Below are 26,436 nucleotides of genomic sequence, written 5' to 3'. Positions count from 1 at the left end.
TTAAAACCTTTTTATACCTTTTTTTTTTTTTTTTACCATATGTAATTTTTAGTCACCTGTAATCCCTTGAAAAATGTTAAATGCTACATATGTGAAAGGCTGAGGCAACATGTAACCAAATTACAGCTGCAGCTGATGCTGAAGTTTGTAGAGTGGCTGGAGTGATAATGAGTTTCTCTCATGCACAACCAGATCACCAAACACCTTCACTGTGGTAATGAAAGAACAGCTCTGTGAAGCTGAGTTACCTGCTAACATTAGCATGCTAACATGTTCACAATGACAAATGTTAACATGATGGTGTTAATGCTGCATTCATGACATATTGGAGTCATCATTACCAGTTTCACTCATATCATTAATGTCAGCATCCAGGAAAGCAGACATATCTGACTTGGCGCTAAAAAGTACACAAGTGTTTCTAAAGTCAACACTGAAACACTGACATTTAACAAATATAGTGTTTTATTGACCAAGCGCAGTATTTTTTAACCCTCTCACAGCCAGCTCTGACATAAAACAACTCTGACTCAATGTTATTACAATTGGTACAGAAACAAAAGTAACCATTAGTAGCTAGCAAACAATTTGCATTCTAGGTAGTATGAGGCTGAGCCTAATGAGAATGTCATTAGCAGGTATTTAGTTATAGACCAAAGTTCTTGACAAACTAAAATTTTGAACTAATGATGCCAATATCATGGATCATGGTGGCACTAAAGGAAACTGACTTAGACAGACTTTTATTGTCATTCAGTATGCAGCAAGTGTATATAGAATGAAATTTCGTTTGCATAGGCCTCAGTATGATTCATTCTCTGGGGACCATGAAAGTTTGCGCAAAATTTCACAGCAATCTATCTCATAGCTGTTGAGATATTTTTCTCTGACCAGAAGAATGGCTGATAACATAGTGGTGCTGTCACAGTTTAATTAGGAAAAATCATGTTATATCTGATTCGACCTGACGGGTGAGAAATATGAATAAAATCTCTCTTTAATGGAATGTGTAATTTTATGCTGCGTTGTTTATCATCTGGAAACTTAATTGATAAATTAAGTTTTTGTTATAATATCTGACAGATCAAGACACTCCAACATAAAGAGTATGAAAAAAAAAAACTCAGCTGACAAATTTCTATTATCTCATGGACTACTGTGTATAGTGATATCATACAACCCTGTGCTTCATCATTAATTGAAGAGGATATTGCAGTTCTCCACTCAGACAAACACTGTGGATGAAACTGTGCTTGTCTGAGCTCTGCAACATGCTTTGTCGATGCTGAGCTGGGATCTGTGTCAGAGCAGTGATAACAAAGTCTTCAACTGACCCCATAAACGCCTAGCCACGCAAGAACAGATACTATGATAATAAATTATTTAAGAATCAGATTTCTCCTCCTCATTATTATCTTTCATTAGCGTAGCTGGTAAAGAAATCTGAATGACCTTGAATTTTATTGTTATTAAGGAATTGAACAAGTGGGGAACTGACTGCAAACTGATTTTCCAGATTTGTTGTTGTCAAACGAGGACAAACATGGACAAAGATGATGACTGAGCCAGAAAAAAAGGGGTTATTTTCTGACTTTTTGACAGACAGGAGAGGGAGGAATGTAGGACAACAAAATAGCCTTGCTGGTGTAAAACTGCATATTGGACTGACCCTACAGGCTTCAAACAGATGGTGCTTCAATAATAAATATTTGGGGAAGGCTCCTTTAAATTGGATTACATTAGTGTAATCTCTGCAGCTATTTTAAACCATTTTGAGTGTGCTATCTCATCACAGCCACTTTAATCCCTCTTAACTTTTGATTGTGTTTAAATTGATTCTCCTCGCACACATGGCTCCAAACTCCCACAACCTCCCTCTGGTTCTCACGGCAAACTCGCTCGTTTTGTATAGTACACGTATAGTCATGCTGAAAAACAAATATACATACATACAACACATACCTGAATATCGTTTGTTTTTCCAGTGTCACCTTGAGGTCATAGCAGATGTATCAGCCCACTCATGGCAGTAAAATGGCAGCTTATATCAGAAGTGGAACCAGTTACTGTGGTACCAGGTGGAAGGATTTTCAAGTGACTTATTTACAAACTAAATTCAGTTTGAGACAGGAAAAATATTTTCTGTAAGTAAGTATTAAACATCTAGGTCTCTAAAGCACTGAACAAGAAGTGAAAAAATGTCAAAGTCATTTTGAACAGCTTATAAAAGCTCTCGAAGCTGTTCACAGATCAAGCCAAACCTGTTTATGAGCACCTGACTGTTGTCTCAGCACAGACCTTTAAAGCTGCATTAATTAATTCTTGGCCACTTGGGGGCAGCACAACCAGCTGTAAACATAAAACTGCAATATATGCATCTTATTAAGTTGATATAGTCAAAACATTAGCAAACAGTTGGGTATTAAAACATCCAGCACTGAACAATGTTAGCGTTCACTTGAAGTTATTTTGTTTTAGCTTTATTTTGCTCTCTACAAACTCCTATCTGGTTCTTTCACAACAAAATGCTCTACACTTTTAACCCGCTAGTTCCTAACTTTTTCTTTCTGTCATTTGGAAAAGGACAAAACAGCTACCCGCTACGTTTGGAGACGACACTGATCATCAAAGTCGAACCAAAACATTGAAATGAAACTCACTATAAAGCTCTGTAAAGCTGAGGATGTCTTCAGTTGTCTGTGGGTTTGTCTCGAAGAGGAACCCTTCTCATAAACAACTGGTCACATGATCCACTGTTAATATAAAATGACTTATCACAGCACTTGTTACACCTGTTCTGCAAAAGTTGAGAATGATACGGACTTATATTTAACACACAATGCAGAGAAACAAAAACAAATACCACTGACTCTTCATTCCCTTTCTTGCTGCCCTCACAAAGGTGAAAGGATGAGGCTTGGATGAGACATAATGCGTTGAGTCGCATTATATTTTGTGTCAGCCAATAGATTTCTTATGAAGCTACCCTGTAATTTCTCTTAACTATTTATAACCTTTAATTCAGGAACATTAACTCATCAGAAACATGACTGCTGCCCTCACAGTGTCTGATAATCATCTTTTCAGAACACTCGCATCACTGAAAAACAAAGCAAAGACATTTATCCATTGCATAACTGAGTGCATGTGTCTTCTCTACTTTCCCTCCTGCCTAAAAGACCTCACTACAATTCAGCAACCTTTTGAACGTTTTCACACACTTGCCGCTTGTCCTCTGACTCTCCTTACAACATTTATTTACATGCATGATTATGCATTTACAGCCACAGAGGCACGCAGCAGGCTTGTATGTTTACGCTGAATGCCTTTCATGTCCTCTTACATTTCTGACATCCGACACATTTAAACCACAATGCCCTCGGAGCTGAACACAACACGAGACAGACAAGTGGGAAACAGAAAAACTGGTTTCTATAGTCGGTGAGGGAAAGAGGGAGCAGTGGGCTGCAGCTTTGATCACATGCAAATGCCACACACAGGGGATATAGGTGTTGACGTATAAGAACAAAGACTCCTGTTGTGGAACAACTTTGCTAAATTATGCAAGTTGGGAGGAAAGGTTTGTGTGGGTATTACTGTGTGAGCTGTATAAATATTTAAAACCCAAGAAACAGTCTGTACAGTGGCTGATGTCTTCTTGAGGTTGGTCAGTCTGGCTTGAGGAGTGAATGCCAGTGGCCTTTTCATCCCAGCTGTCCATCACAAGTCCCAGAGTGCCCTTCCTACCCCCCTTCCTCCAGCCAGCTCTTGGGTCCTAGTGGCAGGGAATGAAAGGCAAACTGAGAGCTTAAATGGGTCTGCAATGTTACACCACAACAGAGCCCACAACCACCCTGCCACCCCTCGCACCGTCTCGGGTCTTTGAAGAAGATATTTATAAACCATTAGCGGTGGCAGTGGGGCGAGGGTTGGCTGTTTTATCTCCCAGATCTGTCATGTGTTACCATGTGCGAGGCGAGCTGTGCTGACAGAGTGACAGGGTGAGGGGCTGATAGGGCCGCCGCCACACAAGTCCAGGGTCGAAAACACGGCGGCCGAGGCCCACTGCCCCCCACCTCAACTGCCTCGCCACTTCACCGCCTGTGGGACACAGGGAGGGCTTAATGCTGTGAGGCTGTAATTAGGAAGTTGAGTGATCTGATTTCAGACTTCAACTGAGCTCTCATCAGAGAGGAATTACAGGATGAGGCTCATAATCTGTACGCAACATCAGATACTCAAATGCCTCCCAAGCTCATTGTGAGATGTTCCAACATCTGGAGAGTGTAACCGTTTTCCTTATTAACTGTCCGCTTACTGTCTGTTTTGGAGGCATGTTCATTCCCTGTATGTTTCATGTAAGGATACAGCCAACAGGCAGTTAGCTTAGCGTAGCGTTAAGTCTGGAAACGATAGGGAACAACTAGCCTGGCTCTGACAAAATCATAGCCAGACTGATACTTTACTTTTGAGGCTGTTACCAACAATAATATTTGGAGTTTGAAAGTATTTTGCAAACATATCCTGACAGAACTCTTCTTTACTTATGATATATGATCATGATACAGCAGTATGATATAGGTATGCTATGTAAGTATTATATATTTATGAGATATCAGTTTTTATCCATGCTAGAAATTCACTCTTTAGAATATAAAGGAATGTGTTTCTTTCTATTATACCTTTGAATTGGTTTAATATTATGGATAGTTATTATGTTCATATATGTTCAAGTATTTTGTGGTATGTATTAGAGTGTTCTTTCTAGCATGGGGGTTTCCATAGGTCTGGAGTGCTTCCAGATGTTGGTTATAAATCTGCCATGATTTATAAGATAACCATCTCCTGGCTGAAGCTCCGTATCTGCAATACAGTCATGTGTGATATCAATCTTCTGCTCTAACTCACCCCAGAAAGAGAATGAGCATATTTCCCCCCTTGAACAGGACCAGAGAAGGTCTGACTTCAGCTTTAACCAGGCACTCGAAGGTTAAATCCTGGTCCGTGTGCCCCTGTGTTAAACCAAAGCTCTGGGCGAATCATTGGTTTCCACAGGTTAAAACTGAAAACACATTATATATGATTTTATTATAATCAAAGTCTTTTGGGGATTTACTACAATATAGTAAGTCAAATGTAACAGCGAGTGAAGCACATGCTCACTGCACACCTTACATCTCAACCTCTATCTTTACCTTAAGCACAGAAATTAGGTTATTAATATTTAACATCACCTGATGCACAAGCCATTACATAGGCTAAATCAATATTTCAAAAAATCCTAATTATAGCATGCCATTTTAACATGTATTTAGGACATGGCAAGCATAATTCACTGCACATGTCTTCACAGAGCAGGAACAGGTATGGGTGAAGAGTGAAGTCTATTATTTAGTGAAAAAGGAAGCCTTTTTGATTTATGGCATCTTTAGAGAGACACTAGTCTTGTAAAAGATAACTACCTTTGTGAAGTTAGAAATGCTTTGATGAATCTCTCTCAGGGAAAGTGAGTAATTGAGTCTTCAAAGAGACAGACATGCAAGAGAGAGTCGGGCTCAGATGGTCAGTGGTGATGGTCAGTGCCTGCCCTCATCTCTACTGTACATTATATCAAACAACCCGCTACACGCAGATGACCCCAGCTGACCCCCTCATCCACGCACCCACGCATCTACCTATAGTTTACCTGAGAGGCCTGACCGAAGGTGAGAGCCTAGAGGGACCACAGGAAATAACATGGCCTGACACATCTCCCACCTGAGTCCTAGCGGCTGCTCCGCTCTCCTATTTAGTGCGAGGACACATTAAAGGATCAGTGCACCCAAATCATAAGACAATTTCCAACTTGGTAGATGCTTAGACTAAAAACAGCATTGCGAACATGCCAATGCCATATAGTGCTGGTGGGGTTAACAAACAGAGAAAACTTAAAAAGAAGAAAACAAAAACAATTTTATCATTTTTTATATCAGGGCATATTACTCAACTGTCATATCAGATTAATCTGATCTTTCAAGGTTGTGTGACTTATTATTTATCTTTATTCTTTACTGAGTGTATTTAGTTACTGTATATAATTTAACCTTAAATGTGTAGTTTGTTACCTGCTTCTGTGTTTTGTGATTTATCTGACATGGCTGCTGCAACCCTGCAGTTTCTCACTGGGATTAATAAAGTTCTAATACTTATGATACTATTACTTATGATATAGGGTTTTACTGCTCTGGAAAGTTATCAGGCTGACAACAATTTTAATCTTTTGATGTGATTATGGTTTACAGCAGAAATATCCATTCATAATACAGAGTAATCTACGTAGTGCAGCACCTTTCCATACAATGTCCACAAAGACCACATTACTCCACAGACGTTTCTGTGGATGGATGGATGGATCGTCATAGTTTAAAGTTCTAAACATATAGTATAGAACAAAAAAGTTACCAATGATAGCTACTGACTGTAAGGTTTGTGGGTTATCCAGAGTGAGTTTCAAAGTGAACAGGTCAATTTTGAAATGTTTTTAATTTTGGTGGAACTGACCCTTTAACAGCTGCTTTACCTTTGTCCCCATTTTTCACCTGGTGCACATGGTGCAGGTCACAACAAACTGTAGCTAAAATTGCAGCTGTATTGTTACATAATCAAAAGAGGTGACATGAAGAGATTATTTACCAACTGAGTTAGATTTTCACAGAGCTCTGTCTCTTTCTAAAATGTTTAGTCTGGGTTGTCTTCCCTCTGAGGAAGAGCTGCCATTTAGGCAAATACAGTGTACCCCAATAGCTGAGCGAATGTGGGTGTTATGAATAAATTTATCCTTACAGTGTTCTCAGTGAAACCACAAGACCTACTGTTGTTAATTCTGTATCTATAAATCATAAAATGTCAAATGATTAACTCACATAAATGTGTAATTCATTATGGTTGGGTTGAACCACAACACAGGGGATACAGTCACACTGCGCTTGAATAAAACCAGTTGTTTAGTCTGTCAGCCCTCCAGATTCAAGCAGCAGTTATTACAGTCCACTGCAGCTCTGTGCCTCTGCAGCAGTTACAGCCAGCAGTGTTCATGTGTGACATTTTACCGCTGAGTGAAGTGGCTTGTAGTCGTCTGTTTGGCACGTTCGCAAATCACAGGCATGATTAATGTGGCGCGGTGATTTGTCCAGGTAATTTCGCTCTTTCGCTTTACTTCCCTGCTGTGCATTACCGTGCTAATGTGACATTTTATTGATCCCTGTAGGGAAATTTTCTTTTCACAGCAAGGTCTAAGTGCGGGGTCAGTAACAGGAGAGCAGCCCCTGCAGCTGGTAAAGATTCAGTGTCGTGTTGAAGGATGTTTGCCGTCACAGGGGCTTAAACTCGTGGCCTGTGGTTGAAGGACGGTCACCAACCTCAATTTGCTGCCAAAAGCTGCCTGTTGTTACAATTTCAGCATATTCCCCCATAAGTGAAAGCAGAGGTACAGTAATATTGCAGCTTTGTACCTGCACACAGACTGTAGGATTTATGTAAATGTAAACATACACAGTATGAAATATACAATGTACTTCTACACAGAAATCTGAGCTACAGTCATTTAAAGGAAATTGCAATTTTTACACAACCTGGCTCTTATTTTCATTCTTTGGGCCATCATTCCTCTTAGTAATGATAACGCTGTATTCACAAAAACTCATTGCAGAGGTCTGGAGACGCAGCAGCATCAGTAAAACACCAGCAAAAGAACAGTAAAAAGTAAATGTTTAAGTAAAAATACATCAGTAAAACATCCAAAAGGACACGGACAACAAGCTGACAAACAATCAGATGAGTTGTTAACAAACCCCCGACTTCTACCATACTTTTATCAAAGACAAAACTACAATTACAGCCCGGAGGTTGTATTCCTCCTCCAACCAGCCAAGCTGCAGGAAATATGGTCATAATCTCCACTTCTGTATCTGAGTTATGGCTTCAAATAATGATCAGAAGAAGGTTTTCTCAGAGCATTATTATGTCATGCTGAAGCTGACCTTTTACCTTTTGGATATAAAATGTTATCACCTCATTTTATCCTATTAAACATTTGTGTGAAACCTTGTCATGACTAGTGAATGAATCCTGGTTGAGTTTTGATATACTAACCACAGAGTGGGCCACAGATTTTAATTGGTTTTGGTTTCACTTCAAACTTTAGATCAGAGTTTTCCAGCTGGGCTGTTTGGATGTTATGACACACATTAGGCCTTTTATCTCCTCTACCTTTTCTGACAAAACTCTCCTCAACTTCCTCAGATTTTCTACTCATTTTAGATAGCTAGCTGCAACAATGATAGGAACACAACACAAGCAAAACTGAGAGGTCAAGCAGGTGATGATTTACCTACGACCTTGTTTCCTTTAGCAATGAAGAAGCATGCAGCACAGACAGATCACGTCAAGTTTCACACAAACGCCAGAAATAACCTATAAAGTCATACAGTTAAGTGTCTTTTACTGGCTTTACAGTTGAAACAATTAAGTTATTAAATTAGGTTTGAAGGTAAAATGTTATCTAAAGAATGTTTTCCTTAAATTCATAGCAGACTGAAGAGCAGCCTGGTCTGACAGAATGACCAGCAGTAAGTTAGTGAAGCATGGGCTGAGTGATTAAGATAAAAAAAAGCTGAAAGGCTTTTTGACAGACTCCCTGCAAATAACAATAGATTCATAAACACACAATAGAGAGAGGTTGTTGCACTGTCGTGGACCAAATTATTCAGATATTGTAACTGTAACGCTGCACCTTCTATTTCAAAGAAAATTCAATAAAATGGTGCCCAGTGTGTACACAGAGAAAAAGAGCTGCTACACAACAGAGAGACAAAGTCTATGCTTGTTTGCATCCTTTACAATTAAGAGCAGCAGTAATTTAAGAGAGGTGAGAGGACTGTGATCAACATGGATTATATCAGAGTGTAAAAGGATTCGATGGCTCCCACACCCTGACACGATAGATTAAGCGAGAGAGGCTTTTAAGGCCTCTCGAGGGTCCGCTTGTGAATGCATTATATACTGTGCTTTTGTCAAAGTGCTCCCTTCAGTGTTTGGATTAGACAGAGAACAGTTGCTCCTTTGAGACTGACCGTGCAGCGTCTGTGTAATGGTCAAAGATGTATGAAAGAGATGCTTTCTGGTGTTTGTGTAATCCTCTTGAGCTACTTTTTACTTTTCTCCTCTGCAATAAGTTGATAGAACAAAAGCTGGCAGCTTAATGATAGCAGACGTAGCATTTACCCTGAGATGTGGGCCAGAAGGAAACAGATGAAATGAGTGTATGCCTCAATCTAGGACTGCAACTAATAATCATTTTCTATATCTACAAAGGATCACTGTCTTATTTTACAGATTTACCGGAGATCATGTTTTATTTGCAGAATTAAGGTAAAACAGTTTCCAAAAGGTGCTATCCCAGTCTGTTGCAACATAGCAGTAGTATAATAAAAGTACCATACAGACCACATGCATACAGAAGAAAACACTAAACAACAGACTGACCTGGCTTAATAAACTTTTCATTCAAGGCTTTTTATGGGGTCCCTCCTATGTTGGGACCTGGGTTTTTCCACCATTCCCTCCACCACTACGCCCCTGAACTTCTGCATCAGAGCAGCTTTTTAAAATTAAAAACCAAACCTATTGCATAACTGAGTTTAAACCTCGAAAGCTAAGAGTATTTTCATGTGGTTGTGTGGCGGCTTATGCTCCACAACAGAGCGCTTCCTCTAAATCTCTGGTTCTGTTAAGATCTTTGTAGACAGTTGGCAACAAAGAGGTTAAGCTTTTAATTCTGCCACAGTTCAACAGAGCATTGATTAGTTTGGATGGGCCCCACTCGTGGAGGCGAAAGTTGCGCTTGTTGTGGAGGAGGTGATTATAGATGGTAAACAGACTATTTGCGTGCTCATAAAATAAAGCATTCATTTTATCTTTGTGCATCATTCAATGTCACATGCTTGTAACTGGATATGGCTGTAGGTGCTCTGAGTGTCTCCTGCTCTGCCAATTAAAGCCAGGCACACATGATTTTATAGACACATTTGTGCAGTGACTGAGCGGCACCCGTTGCCCTTTAACCTCTGCAGCCTCACACCCACTCTCTGCTCCCAGACCCCTTTTCCCTCAGCTGTGTCAATCTGCAGCAGCCTCACAGATAAACGATCACTGTTCCTTAGGCCAGGTCGCTAAGCTGCCTCTCCATGCTCTAATCTTATTATCAGCCCAAGCTGGCTTTAGCAGGGAGGGAGACAGGATAGTCAAGAGTCGTACACAAGAACGCATCATAACACGACCGCTGTCTTTTGACGCAGGAGTCAATCGCATTATAGTAGAAAAACAAACCTGGTAGTGAGCACGGAGAGGCTGTGTGTGGAAGTTTTTCAGATATTTCATCCATCAACTCCAACGTTTAAAAGTGGAATCAATTCAAGATCATACAATCACTAATTTTGGGTAATTTGTTGTTTATCCAGTCCTTGAAAAAAGTCAACTCAGTAACATCTGTGATTCAAATTTCAGGTGTTGCACAACATGCAGAAATGCAGCCAACAGCCCATTCATTCTGGACATAATTATGTTCCTTTTTTTCTGACCACAAACACTTTGGTGTTAATTGGGATGTGAGAAATAAAGCTGCTGCTGCCATTCTCAGTGTTTGTGTCATGAAACACTAACCTGGTTAAATAAGGAAAAAACTGCCGTCCTAACCTTTGTTTTAAAGCTTTTTCAGATAAAACAGTCTTCTAGGAAGGAAAACAAGCTCCTACGGGCACAAACCATTGTCCAGGCCTTCAGTTAAACCAATTAAGTCTGAGTGTTGTGAAACTGCTGCTGTCCCCTCACCCCACCCTGCTCTCTCAAAAGAAATATTACTACACCTGTAACCGCGTAGAGGGGTGCACTTTTACTTTCCAAAAGAAAGACATAAACTTTTAGTAAAGAGCAAAGATATTCTCCTCTCCAATTTAAATCAGACCTTCTTTTCATTAGATTTGCCTTGGGGGCACTTAAAATGACCATGACTAATGAAACAGAAACCATACATGGTCAGTAATCGTCTTTTCTTTTTCTTCTTTTTTTGCTCACTGTCAGTGGAATAATTATGACCTTCAGGTGACTGGAACTTAGGTGTGATATAGGGCAACACTTACTGACAGTTATGACAATGAAAATGGTTAGTTAGGTAAGTGCAGAAAAAGAGTATAAAAGTGTAAAAATACTGACATAATGTCTGTGTTTTCATTCCGTGACATGAAAAACTGTACTTGAAAGTGTCACAGATTACTGTGTTGTGTGTTTAAAATAAACAGACAGCAATATCTGTGACCATTACAACTGCATAGATATATCAGCCATTATTAACTTAATGCTGCTATACTGGTACCATATATGTGAAAATCAAAGCAACAAATATCAGTACCAACATATATCAATACTAATGGAGCTATAGTAACCACATACAACTCTAAGTTTGTTCTGAATGCAACTCAGACATTGAACTGGTCTCACAACTATGTAAAACAACAGGAAGCTTGATCAGTTATTACTAATGTCACAGCTAATACTAACACAACACAGCTTCTTCAATAACACATTCATGCAAGCTTGTGAATGCCTATGGATCCATGGTGTAGATGACTGTTGATCTTCACCTCCTCAGCAGGCTAACAAACAGCAGGACAGCCAAATGTTTTAACACTGTGGCAAAAGGTGAGAGTCAGCGATTCAAATGCACATAGTCTGGCAACCAGCTTCAACTGGATGAGAGGTGAATTTCAGAAAATAGACTGAGGCTGAGATCACACTGGAAAAAACTGTTAAGACTGTGTTTCAGTAAAGTACTTTAACTGTGCAATTATTTTAAAAAATCCTGACACACTTTGGGAGTGTAAAATGATATATGAATAAAAATATAAGACTAAAATAGTAAATAAAATACATAAAAACACCCCTCTGGAATGGGAGGGAAAGTTGTATGAGCTTTAACATTGCAACTCTATTTCTGTGACTGCAGCAGTTACACTGATTTTCTCATTTTGAATCAGTAAGGACATACAAGTGCACTGATTAGAAGATCTAAATGCACGACGGTCATCTCCACTATAAGATTTTCCTGCAAACTCCTGCAGGATCTCAGTCAATACTTTGTTCCTCTTACGGGTAATTGGTTTCAGTGAGGAGGAGAGGAGATGAATAATGAAATAAAGCCTTAAATTCTACAAAACCAGGAAATATTTTACTCTGAATCACTGATTAATCACAAACTGCCTATGACTCGCTAGAATATGAAAATGGAGCACTGATATTTTTAAGGATATCAAGTGCTATTTTTCACCTTAACACTAAATATAAAAGCTTCTCTGTGATAAAATTTATTTGCAGCAACTGACAATTAACTTTTATTCTTACAAGCTCTTAAAAGCAGCCGTTAATCTCTACTTTGGTTTCGGTCAATATTGTGACTCCAAATGAAAAAGAGAGTGTAAATCTGAAGGTGATGCCTCTGTAATTGCTCAAAGCCCAAGAGCTAAAAACAGAAGCTGGAAAAATGTTTTTGTCTTTTATCATCCTTGGTCTCAGGCTTATTTTTTTAAATAAACTGTGAGAATTGTGTCAGCTATATTTACAAAACAACAATTTTTGAGCTTATCTTCACAGCTGTAGTCTACAAAAATCAAATGAATTTCACACTAGTGTTTAATTAAGTACTGAAACAGTGGAACTTAGAATACCACAACAACAAAAGTCAAAAAAAAAAACAAAAAAACACTAAATACAAGAACAGAAAGGTGTAAAGTCTAATCTTGTGAAGTTACATCTCTACACACTTTATAACACATTCTGTTTGCAGGTCACTTGGTCTGCAGTCATCAGGATCAGTGCCTTACCCACTAGAATCTCACTTTATTTTGTGGAGATTTTATCCTGAGTGGCTGAGGGCTTTCAGCAAAGATCTGGTACATGTTCAGAATTTAACTTGGTAACATTATTCAGTAAAGCTCCTGGCTCATTGTACTGTGAGGTGAGCCTGCTTGTTTGAAAATGTCACTAGCTCTGCCATTAAAAGACCTCCTCAACAAGAAAGGCTCTTTTACACAGATTTTCTTTGTGAACCTCATTGAGCTGTCCCAAAAAAATACAGTCAACAGACAGTACTCTCACCCACTCTGTAACATATGAGGAGATGGCTAGAAACAAACTAATAGCCTGCTTGTGTGAGGTTTTAATGGAGTTCTTCAAGGCAGAATCAGGTTTTATCTATCTCATGTTTCTCTGAATCTAGTGGGGGATATTTGGAGATTCACAGTGTAAGTTCAACAGCTAACAGATACATGTGCTAAGAGGGCTGATATGTTAGAAAATGGAAATAACTTTAAATATCTTGTGTGCAGAGCATGTCTGAAATCTGAAGCAATGGCAGGGTGAATATAAGAGTCTGTAGTACAGTGTCATTACTGTGGCTACTGTACAGTAGTTTTCAGGGCCGAACCATTTCTCCTATGTCTCACCAGTTTCAGGATAAATTTGACATTTTAGTGGTAGACTTGATACCAGGGAAAGTTTATGACTGCACCTTCCCATCTGAAATGAAGCATATTTGATGTCTGAGCTTTGCTGGTATAGGTGCCACAGCTGCTGTGCTTATCAGGTCTGAGCAGGTTTCTCAGAAGCAGCTGTGTTCGCCAGATCAATTTAGAGGACCAACCAACCTCTGGGTTCAAAATAGAAATGAGAAAATTCCCCTCCTGGAAGGAAAAAAAAACTATATAGGTAAGACTCACACTATAGATACTAATATATGTAACTTAATGCATGACTGCCTGCTGCCACTTTGCTGGCAGAGATACAGGAGAGGGCTCAACAAAGCAGTTCATGTTTTTGGATACATGTCAGGCCAATTTAATTCCAGCTAAGATAAATAGTATATCGTTTTAAAAAAAAGAAGCTATTTTCAACACTCACATTACTATTGAGGCCATAAAACTGATGATTCAAACTGCTCGGTTACTGTGTAAGCAAACTGTCTGTTTATACAGTTTCAAATGATTGAGTCAGAATTTCATGCACGCATGGTGCCAGGGACAACAAAGTGGAGTTAAAATGGATATGTGTTTGTTAAAACATCTTGACATGTCTATATTCAGTATAATCCATGTATGCTGTAGCCTAATGGATTCTAAACAAGTTCTTCATTATGTTTGTTTTGTCTAGGTTCAAGAAAAGTTCTTGATATCAAAATGTTATGTATGAAATACTTTGTTAAAGGAATTTCACTTACATTTTTTTTCAAGGTTTCATAAATAATTGTATTGTTATGTCTTAATATTAAATTATTGTTCATATGCACTGAATGCAGTGTCTTTATCACTGAAATGTGACTGTTAATAAGGCTGAAAACATTAGATTTTACAAGTATGTGTCCAGTATGTACATATCCATGGATACAATTCAACCATAAATCATCAAAAGTTAAAGAAGACATATATTTGAATAAATGTATCCAAAACAGATGCAAAACAGCCATTTTCAGTCAACATGTGAATTTTGTATGTACAATATTTAGCTGCCACAGGACTCTTCATTTGAAAGCAATGGTAATGAGGTGAACAAAACACAGGAGTACATGTAACAGTTGCTGCTAATGATTAATGACAATAAAGCAAATGATCATTTGGAGAGCACATCATCAGATAATGGTGAAAAACAGCATACGCAATTCATTCAATCTACAGTCCAAAACCCCCACAACATAAAATCTACACTGATGTAAGATCAAGAAAAGTTTCATATTTGAGAGCCTCATACCAGTAAATGTTTTGCTGCAGGACAAGTAACTATGTTTCAGTAACACATAATAATGTAGTTGTAAAATAGATAGAAGCGTTATAATATTTAAAGTGTTAATACATTTTAGTAATTTTTAAAAGCAGAAGTGTCAATGCTCCAGATTCTCAAAGATGTGGATTAGATGCTTTTCTTTGTGATAGTTAAGTGAAAATCTTTGGGTTTCGGACAGTCAATTAGACAAAACAAAACATTTACAGACATCAGCATCTGTAATTTGTATTATTTTCTGACAAAGTGATTAATGGGTTAATCAGGAAAATAATCGTCAAATTAACTGATCATGGAAATGATCATTAGTTGGAGCCCGATTACAGTCAGTTAAAAACCAGCTATTAAATGTTTATACTGCTTGTGAATGCTAAATAAGGGAACTTAAAGTGAAATGAACTTCTACATCATCTTTAGTTCCATGTAGAAAAACACTGTTTGATGCAAAATGCAAATCCTTTTCTATTTGATCTAAATGCTTCTCGTTTGAACTCTTGCATGGCAGCCTCCATGTGATTTTTGTGTGTTTTGATCATATTTTCTGTGTAGAAAAGTTGGTGACAGAAAACAGTGTGCAATATAGTTCTGTTCCTCACTCAGTGGAGAAGAAGAGGACAGAAGAATTTCCTCCTAAACTTGCTGGTGTCCAGGGGAATAAAAAAGATACTAATGTCCTGCAATATGAATTTCACCTGGACAGGCGCACAGTCCTTGCAGACAGGCTAATATTAGTGATGATGCTGAGGAGCAATTTCTCTTATCAAACCTCCCTGGTCATACTAATGACATCTGGAGAGGCTTACAGACAGGAGTGTCACTTCAAGTGATGGTAAGGTCATTACTCTGCCCAGCTTCAATTCTCAGTCATCCCAAAGAGCCAATTATTCCAGGGTTTGACAGATCACTGAGATTATAAAATACTGTTTGGCCTCGTATTCTGCTTGGTAGGTTGTTTCTATTTTGAGCATCAACGCCCGAGGTATTAATTCTAATGGCAATTGCCTCACCACCACCAGAGGGACCAAACAGAATGAAAATTTGATCCACAAACTAAATTGATGTTATAGCTGCAGTAAACACTTGAGGGTTGGAAAACTGAGCGAGGGGATTTATGGAAACAACAAAGGCCATTTCAGGAGGATTCATTGTAACATACATGGTGAGCTGATGAGGTAAAACCCAGAATATCACAACCTAAGAATTATAATCTGACTTTTTGTCAAGAATTAGTCAGCCATGTGAAAATATACCTGACAGTTCTATGCATGAATGGCCCAGAAATCAACCAACAAAGTTATACACAGTGAAGCATTTAGCAGCTAAAGAGCTGGATATTTCCCTCAGGAGTTGATAGAGGCCAAAAGCGTGGATATATTGGACTTGCAACTCAAAATGAATGATTATGTTGCTCCATAACTATTGGATGTGTGGATAAACTTTACACCTTTTTCATTTGCTATCAGGTTCAACTGCCCCCAAGTGGCCAAAAAACAAAAATTAGACACTACAGGTTGAAGTTTTGAAACCTGAAAATGTATGATTTTATCAAAACCATTATGAATGACACTGGTACAAATGACAACAAAGATTTTAGTCTTTTTTTTTTTATTTTTTTACCTTGTTTGAGCCATTAGCTACTATGCCAGACAGCCAGCTTTTGGAAGTTAATTACACAGCTCATCCTGTTCGTTAGTAAGAATCAGTTTTATTAGTAGTAACTAACGTTGCTATGGCTGCTACAAAGATTACTGACTTAATAAAAAGCAAAGAGAAACAAGACTGAGAGTACAGCCAGGCTAGTGACTGTGTGAGGCTGTACTTTGACACTGTCATGTTAATGTCAGAATGCTAACATGCCAAAGACTCTAAATGAAAAGTCAGAGGATCAAAGTTATCACAATTCATTTCATTCAGTGTGGACCATGGATGTCAGTAATTTCATGACAATCCATCCAGTAGTTGTTGTAAAATGTTAACTTAATGGAGAGAAAAAGTCAGGGGATCACCACAGTTATTGTCCAAACAACATTTTATAGCTATTCATACAGTATCTGTTAAGATTTTTTAATCCGGACCAAAGCAGTGGACCAACCAACACTGCCTGCAGAGCCAAGTAGAGCCACTAGCATGGATAAAAATACCACACACACCTTTAACACCCACTACAACCTCATGCCCTCCAGATGCCAACATAGGTCCCTGCACCTCTGAAACATGAGGGGCACAGCTAGTTTTGTACCTGCCTCCATTCGTCCACTGAACTCTTAACCCTCCCCATCCCCATCTGTTCCCTTCAAAGACAATGGACTAACATCTGATTAACAGCCCCAGTTCTGCTATATAAGATACTAAACTTTTAAAATATCTAAAAACCATTCAGATCACAGATAAAACCTTTTAATTCCACTGTGAAGATTAAGGAGGGTTTTCACTGAGGAAAAATAAAAAGGCAAGCTTTTCTTGAAGAGTCCATTACATGATGGGGAGTAACATTACAGAATCACAGTGTAATGCAGTTTTAATCTGTGAGGAGGAAAAACTGCGATTGAGTGGCCTCCCCACTGAAGGATTGACCTGAAGGACCTTCTTTAGTCTGACATAACCACGCCTGAAGCCTGTGAGGCCAGGTTACACCTCAAACCAGATGACAGCATTAATCTGGCCACAACAACCCTCCCCTCCATCTGGCGAGACAGTCGAGCAACAGGAGAAAGGAGCAAGGATGCCTCTCACTCCTCAATGAATACTAATCTCTCATCTCTGCTCAGACAAAAGCCATCCTGTTTCTAAATGCACCAATTCTGTCCTCTTACACATTAAAAAAAGAAACCACCAGTTTCACAGAGCTATCATCTACAATTTTAAAAATAACCTATCAACAATACAGCTTGGCAGGAAACCCATCCAACCCGATGACACCAAGTAAAAAAAAAAAAAAAAAAAAATCCCATCTCTTTTTGCTTTACTATAACCGCCAAACACGGCTATAATCTTCAGGCGTCTTAGTGCAAAACTCATCTGCTGCCACCAGACAGCCCATTTCCTACCTGCACTACAAAGTCAAAAGAATAAAGGCATTTTTCCCCCCCCTTTCTTTACAGACGAGCAGTTTTCACGCCTTTTACCCCTGAAAACCAATCTCACTCTCTGGATAAAAGCAAACATTTTAAAATGCTGATAAAACAGGGTTTTTTACAGTCATACTGCTTTCAAAAAAATAGCCTCTGTGTTACAACATCTTGCAATTACAGTTTTGACGCTGCTTTATAGCAAAACGAACTGAGTAATTGTGATGCACTGCAGAAATTGCCTGAAAATTAATTTCAGCAGGTAAACGCTGCCTTCCTGAGCCATGAACACAGCATTGGTAAGATTTCTTTGTCTCTAACCTCAACATGAATGCCTCTTGGCAAATCAAATGTCACCGCCAACGGAAGTTAGTGTGCCTGGTCTCTGAAGTTCACACACTGTACGCAGAGCAAAGGTCTTGTTTAAGGAGGGAATGTACCTCATTAGTGTGTGCCATTTTCTCAGGTTGCACCTGGTCTAAATCATCACGACCCTCGCCTACGCCTGGGGTGTAAATGACACACTCCTCCGAGATGCATCATTTATGGCCTACAATCAGCAGGGAAACCGGCAGCTAGTTCCAACTCAACTCACCTCATTTGGAGGCTTTTCCCTTTGCAGAACGTCTGTGATTCAGATGCTGAGAAGGTACTGCAACTGAGGTGAGACTAAAGGGCAAAGCCACCATCTGATTGGCAGAGTGGGAAGTTTGAGGCGGACCAAAGCATCCTGACAGTCTCATCTCACAGATGGCCAAACTGGACTGGTCACCACCACTGGCTACATCATTAGTCTCATGAAGATGGAGCATGGATTTGGTGATGCTGCTTTCAGCCATTATGCTCCAAGACGACATCTGTCAGGCTGCAGCACCGCTCGCTCAATCAGCCCAGACTTCATTATGATTCACTGCACTGAATATTTAGGTTTAATTATACAACAACCTGCACATGACATAGTTACAACCTGTAGGTAGGTTTACCAATGGATTTAATTAACTAACCAAGCAGAACAGACAGCAACTGCATTTTAACAAAACCTTTGTGGTAGTCCAATACATCTTAGTGAGCAGTGAGAGTTAATGAGGTAACATGCTGAGAGTTATTTGGGTAGCTGTGGTTGCAGCTAACCTGGCATCTTCCTTAATAACGATTCGTGCTCAGAGGATCTCAGCACCTCTTCTGATTATGTGACGACACATTATCTTTGAAGTATCTTTTTTGAAAAACAGTATCCATTTCATTTTCACTGATGTTTAAAATAAAATGTTAAAGCAGCTGAGGTTTACTGCATGATTCATTTCCAGCAGGTCAATCATCAATTTCTATGTCCAACTTGCTTTTCTTGTTTCCTTGATCTGCTTCATTTCATACAAGTGAAAAGCTCTTGCTTACAACCTGTTTAGTTCAAATGGAAAAAGCCACAACCACACAAGATAATGGTGTATAGAAAACAGTATATCATCCTACTGTCAAGAATTAAATCAGCATTTCGGTAGATATGTAGGTAGCATTTACGCTGTTACCACAATGACAGTGATCATCAAACTCATAACTAAAACAATTATGAAAAAGTATACACAAATCAGCAACAACATTAAAAGCAGTTACTGGTTTTAATGGTGTTTGTGTGCTGTATATGTTTTTTCATCCTGGGTATTTACCACATACTCTACCTCACTCTGTCTGGTTTTGACATATAATACAGGATGTCTCTTTACAACCTGCCACGTCTGTTGTATTTGATAGGAGACGCTCATTTTAAGCCATTTTAAATGTTGCACTGTATCAGTAACCATCACTTGGCATCTGTTATCTGTAACTGCTGCATAAAATTATTAATATCTGATCAGATTAGGAAAATTCATCCTCCAGGGTTTTGCTACTGACGTAAACATGCTTCCTAGATAGACGAGCTGGTGATTGTCAGGAATAATTTCCTCTCAGTCCCATTTACAGTGCAACTCCCTTGCCACATGTGATTTGAACATGTCTCTGGATTGACAACTAGAGATACTGTGTACAGTAATGGTACTCTACTTTTTGCAAATGTGCTGTTGCTGAGCACCATGGCCAGATTACTGTGATTTTATAGGTTTCTTAGAGCAGTGGAGGCAATTTTAAAGTAGCCAAGGGACACTGCTGTTGAATCAAAGACAGGAAAATACAGCACAGTATATGACTGTGAGTGGTCCTTTCTTCAAGTAATTTCAATAATTCAAGTGCACCATATGAGGGCTGGAACAAAACATAAGAGTATAGAAACCTAACTTTATACAACTTATACATGGTTTCAGCTCTGGTTTTGGCTTCTGATGATGTGTACAAGACTGGCATCATGACTGGCATCCTATAGTGAAGTTTCCTCAGTAAGACAACACAACATGAGCCCTCCACGCTGTTTCTGGACGGTCACTTAAGGGGCAAAACCTTAAGTTGCATATTTTGAGACCCTCGTATTTTATTTGGGGGGTTTAGCTGTGCAGGGGGAGGTTGGGATGTGTCCTGATTTTACCTTTAATTTTCTTGTTTCCACTGTATTTTGGGTATCTTTAAGGGTATGGTATTATTTTTCTTTAGTATAGTTAAACAAAAGCTACCAGCAGCTCATTAGGAGACAGGTACTTGTTTATTCTTTTCTCATTCTTGAGGTCTGTGTCAAAATGGCTATAAGTGCTCCTAAAGCTACACTGCTGTACAGTATCACTGCTGTGCACAGACACATATATTTAAGTTATTTAAGTTAAGTTTGTTCCAGATATGCATGAGATAAGCTTTTTGTTTCCCAAAAATTTTGTAGTTTGGGTGCACACACAGTTTTGCTTATACAACATCAGGTAAATGGGCAGATGACATGGACCCTCCTGTGTAAGGGTCAGTTCCTGTGCATCACTTTAGGTCAACTAATTTCAAATGCAACCCCACTGAATTTATAGTTTATTAAACCTATTTAACTCATTAATAAACATATCACATGCGACTGGTTAGACTTGGTTTTTAACTGAATTGTGAACTCTGCTACCTTGTAGATTGTTGTTACCTTTCAGTTTAAACACAAAGAACTTTTACAGTCATGGTTGGATGAACTGGTGATTTTACATATGATGCCTCCTCTTCTAAAGAATAAACATTTTCTTCAATCAGGGTTTAAGTTATTGCTAAAATGATTCAAAGTCATTCCTCACTGAGCAGTATAATGTTGAGTGTTACTGGACTGTTAAAGTGTGCTGTGGACAGCAAATCACTAATGCACTCAGTGTACCTAACATCAAAGCGAGCCATCCAGCCAGCAAAATGCTGATTAGTTTGCAGCATAATGGTTAACATTGTGTGCCATATTTTTCTCTCTGATGCAGGGGAAACATGAACCACTCATTTAATGTGCATCAGCTAAAATGTGCGTGGCTAAAATATAATGATATTCCTTCTATAACAGCAAAGCAAACACAACCTGCAAACTGAAACAAAACACTGGAGAAATTTGCAAGTGCAACGGCAGCACGCTCACAGAGAATGCGATTCAATACTATTTTCACCGTTACGTGATGTGTCGAAGAATGACGGAAAACAAACAGTAAGACCTAAGTACATCAATTTATTAGCATTTATATCACATTTTTGTCATTACTTCCCAGTTGTATATAATAATTCCTTGTACTATAATGTATCAATTAATGTGTCCATGTATGGATTACCCCCTGTCCCCTTGGGCCCTTGGGCCAGAGCCTCTGTATGAAGTGACAGTTAACATTTCTTGCATGAAAGTCACAGAGCTCAGACTATAAAGACAAGCAAAACTACACAAGTGACTCAAAGCAACCATAAAGGCACACCTTCCAGCTCAGGGACCCAATATCTCATTATCCATCCATGCCGTGTCAGTAAGTGGAAGAAAATTATGGAGAGATTAACAAATAAAAATTGTTTATAAATTATTTGTTAATTCTTGTTAGGACTTTTCAAGATTGCCAGACACCTGGTGATTGTTTTCTACTATCATGTTGATGGGAAACACATGAGGATGAGAAAGACTGTTCGCTCAACTACAGCTAAATTCACTGTAAAATCTGAGGAGGTTATTTAACACAGTGTAAAAACCTCTACTGTGTCACTGACAACATACTTCAACATCCATCAACATTAGCTCAGTACATTCAGGCTTTGATCACCTGCCTCAAAGTCACATTAGCTCAATGAGCCAGCATGCGGAGCTCCAATCAACACCTGTCAGCCTCCACTACTGTAACTGTCACTGGAAAATCAAACACAGATAACTTGATGTCTTGATGTCGTCAGTGTCGGCATGAAGTCGAACAAGCAAAACTACCCAAGCTCTGGTGTTGTGTGTAGGAACATAAAAATCTGAGCGTCACTGTCCTCTTTATTGTGTGGTGAGCATGAACCAATTAATTTGACCCAGTTTTACATGAGAGAATCCTTTAGGTAGCTTTGGCTCTTTCTGCCTCCAATCAGTGTCTGTACCCTCTACAGGGGTCCTCAGAGTGTTTATGGTACACAGAGTGGACTGTGGTCAATTAGGAACACCCACACTAAGGTATGTGTCAGCCTAACAAATGCAACCGCGTGTGAAACTGGCAGCAATTTACCAGTTTGAGCCAGAGAAGATAAATTCAGCTCAATGAGGTGACTCAGAAGATGTACAGCATCAGGATGTTTTCTCAGCAGCAGATCGTGATGGTGACAAGGAAGAGAAATGACTAACACATTTGCTTTTAATGTTTTTTAGCTTATTAGGCTGCAGGAGGCGAGAAAACTGAAGCACTTTTTCTAAATGACTCTAGGAAACAATACAAATTAGATTGGAAATTAGTCGATTAATTAGACGAGCAGAAGAATAATCAGCAACTATTTTGATAAACAAATGATTTAAGTAATTTCTGAAGCTAAAATAGAGATAAAATTCTCTGTTTCAAGGTTTACAATTGTGAAATTTGCTGCTTTTCTTTATCAAATATCATTGTTAACTGAATATCTCTGGGGTTTGGACTTTTGGTTGAACTAAAAAACAGCATCTGAAAATGTCACTTCAGGCTCTGGGAAGTTGTGACGGGTATTTTTTCACATTTTGTAGACAAAGCAATGAAATAAACAGATTTTAAACAGACTTTGTCCAGACAATCCAAGACACCAGAAATATATAGTATGGTTTGTGTGCAAGCCATAAACAGCGGGTGTTCTGCTGTTTTATTAACCCCACCATCATTCAAATTCTTTGTTTTCTGTAAGATACTTTGACTTTGACTTCCAGATATCTCCCAGATCTTGGAGACTCTGTATTGACATTCTCTGGCTTTGCACAGTGAGTTAATTCTCATGCAGAAGCCTGCCGGGAACACTGTTTGTTCCAAGGCTGGACCACAACCGTTTAATTTCTTGTTTAGTTAATCATGCGATACATAATCAGAATTACCCTAAGCTCTGTGAGTTATTCTGTGAAAAGGGATATAGCTGGCTTGGCTCACAAACATCAGCTTACACCAGAGCTAAGTGGCTCCCGTCTCATTATGAAGCAGCCATCACTGAACACAATCAGCTGAAGACATGACAATATTCGAATAGCCGGGGCCAAAGAGAAAGGCAGGGGGGAGGGTGGCTGGCATGCTAACCTGACTCTACATTCAGACTACTGGGCGCCAAGTCACCTTGTCACTGTCCTCAGGCCAGTTTGAGCTATCTGATGGGCAGCGGTCATGTGTTACGCCATGGAGTGTGATTTACTGCAGGAATAAAACTTTAAAAATGTTCAGCGTCGGTCTCAGATCATTGGAAATGAAAGGATCCTGGAGGCAGCTAAGCATTAAGAGATTTATTTATTAATGTTTAGTAGCCAATTAGCTACAGTATGGGTCTCCTCTTATAAAGGCAACGAGCGGCTGTGTTTCATTAATACAAGCTGAGTCTTTCTGGTTCATTTGAAGTTGTATCGGTCAGGCGGGCACTACGGTTTAGCGCTGCAGTTTCTCAAATCACTATTTTTGACAGGCAGGATTGGCTTTTGACAGGCTGCTTAGCTGCTGTCAGAAATATAAAGTGAAATCCATCATGCAAATTAAGAAATCCATTTGGTCATCAGAACAAGGAGCTGCCATGGTTGCTTGTCAGCGAGCCGCAAACTGAGATCACTCATTTGTTTCATTCCATTTAGCAAGTTAAACCAAAGCAAAGGGCAGCAGATGTAACGTCACGCCACAGTAGTTTCCATGCAGAAGCCCATAGAAACAGCAAAGACTTAAACTCAGGTGTCCTCTGCATTGTTAAAGAACGAAATACACATGCTTTCTGAGTAATTTCATCATCCAAAAGTAAGTTAAAGTTTGACACACTGTCGCCTTCTTTCAAAGCTGCTACTCAGTGAGTATGAACCAAACAAATCCTGACATAAAAGACACAAACTGTAACAATCTCTGATTTCCACACTGGGGGAAAGCCAACATCTGGTAAGAATTGATGCAGCAGCACAGTTGACAGCAACAAGATTGGCCAAGTCAGAAGAGCCTGAAGGGCTTTTTGGAATAGAGCCTGAGTGATGCAGAATATGTAATTTTTTTAAAAAAGTGATTGTATTTAACACATCTTGTCAATATTTGTGTGTTTGATTATGTAAAGTAATAGCATCCAGATGGAAATCTGTTCTTGGTTTTGGCTCCAAAGCTTTAATTAACTGACAAATATGACAAATCTCCTTGTATATCTAATTACTGTACAACTACAAGCGATAGGAAAACATTTAAATAGTAATGTGTCATTTTGACAAGCATAATTAATGAGTTATTCTGCCAGTTTATTTGGAATTACTTCAGTTTATCACTGTGTTTCTTGATAACTAGGGGCAAACAAGCCATGCCAGTGAAAAGCCCACACTGGATGCTTTACTGTATGACCATTATGTTTCAGGTGGGATTTCTTGTCCAGAATCCTTAAAATGACATCCTGCGCTTTCAGGTAGGCTCATGCTTTTATGTTATTTTTAACCTCACAAGGGACAATAACCATCAAAAGAAAGAAAGAAAGAAAAAAACACTTGACTTCCTTGAAACTCATTTCAGAGCATTCAACCATGCAACAACATTATGCCCTCTTAAGATGAAGAGTAGCTGTGTGCCTAAAAGGGGACCTCTAGTAAAAACACAAGCAGCGGCAGCCACTGTGGAATTCACAGCAATAAAAATTACATATTTCATGAATTGTCAGTGTGCTTGTTTCTGCATTTGAATTCAGAATTTTTTGATGGAAGAAATGGGGGGGGGGTACAAATCTTTGGCATCTCAGCAAGTTAATAGCTTCTCATAACTGCCAGTAAGTCTTCTGGGAATGAATCTGAGTAAAGAATTTACACTGCATTTACACGGGATTTAAAGCAAAGTGGATCAGAATCTGGTGCTAATGTGAAAGGTACTGCCATGCATGCAATACTCGCTTTACTTTGACTTTATTGACTTAATTAATAACAATTAACCATTAAAACACATTGTTCTGTATGGAGTAAGTCGAAAAAGTGTGTCGTTTTTTGACTTTGAAATTGGTTCAAAAGTGGAGTTTGGTGACGCGAAAGGCTTTTAAGAGAAACGTATTGTCTTAACTTTCAGGAGAAACCACGAAATGTTTCGTCAGAAATGTCGTAAATATGTTTTGCTTCTTATTCTAACAAACTACAGGTGGACTGTGGCTTGACACAGAGGTTCTGGCTGCCACAGGCAGCAGCTCGCGGCTTAATGAGCGTCGAGTGAATTAATTAGCTTACCTGGAAAAATCCACATTAACATCAGCACAGCTTGAAGTCTCGTCTTTATCTCCATGGCGCAACATCCACCGGCGTCTCCAGCAGACGGGAGCTTCTCTAAAGTTGACACCGTACACTCGCTTCACTTCCCAAAGCTGCCACTTAATTATCTTCAGGTAGCAATTAACTGTCCATTAAAGGCAACGTCTGCACATAAAGCTTCCTCTCCTCTTCCCATCCCGCCTACAAACAGCGGCTGACATCGCGGGCAGCACCGGCGGCTCCGCTCTCCTTCACTTCGTAAACCGGAGGAAGGTGCAAAGCGTTTGGCTTTTCTTTTTCTTTCATGCCTAGCTCGACTCCAGTCTGTTTGACTTTTGCTGCTGCCCGGCTTGTGCCTGAGCAGTTTGTGAGTCGCTCCTTCGTGTCCTCCTCACACAGTAAACTGTAGGAGCTTATTCACCTGCCTGAGCTGCTCGGTGACGCCCCCTGGCAACAAAACCTCAACTGCACTTCGTCAATGAACAAATTCAAATGTGTTAGACGGGAAAACAGTTCTCTATTAAAAGACTGAGTCCTATAGTCAGAACATGTAGGTGTATTCAGATCCTCCATTCAAGTAAAAGTACTAATACTCTACTACCTGCACTGAAATTGCTTCTTAAGTATGTATAATAAGAAAATACTTAACAAAGTGCTCAGTGTCCTCTGTGAGTGTTATACTATGGTACTCTATATCATTAGATTTTTAGTTCTCATACAATAATC

The 26,436-nt window shown here is 39.2% G+C and overlaps 1 protein-coding gene across 1 annotated transcript in view; it reads right to left on the bottom strand.

Annotated features, from left to right (window-relative positions):
* The window catches only part of esamb (endothelial cell adhesion molecule b), a 40,354-nt gene extending 14,236 nt beyond the window's left edge, over positions 1–26,118 (bottom strand). The window contains exon 1 of the mRNA XM_018700423.2: positions 25,690–26,118. Coding sequence (XP_018555939.1) covers positions 25,690–25,744 — 55 coding nt within the window. The 5' untranslated portion in view covers positions 25,745–26,118. The remainder of the gene's footprint in view (positions 1–25,689) is intronic.
* Positions 26,119–26,436: the final 318 nt, after the last annotated feature.

Source organism: Lates calcarifer, linkage group LG21 (assembly GCF_001640805.2).
Source record: "Lates calcarifer isolate ASB-BC8 linkage group LG21, TLL_Latcal_v3, whole genome shotgun sequence".
NCBI classification, from domain to species: Eukaryota; Metazoa; Chordata; class Actinopteri; family Centropomidae; genus Lates; species Lates calcarifer.
This window is presented reverse-complemented; position numbering and strand designations above follow the sequence as displayed.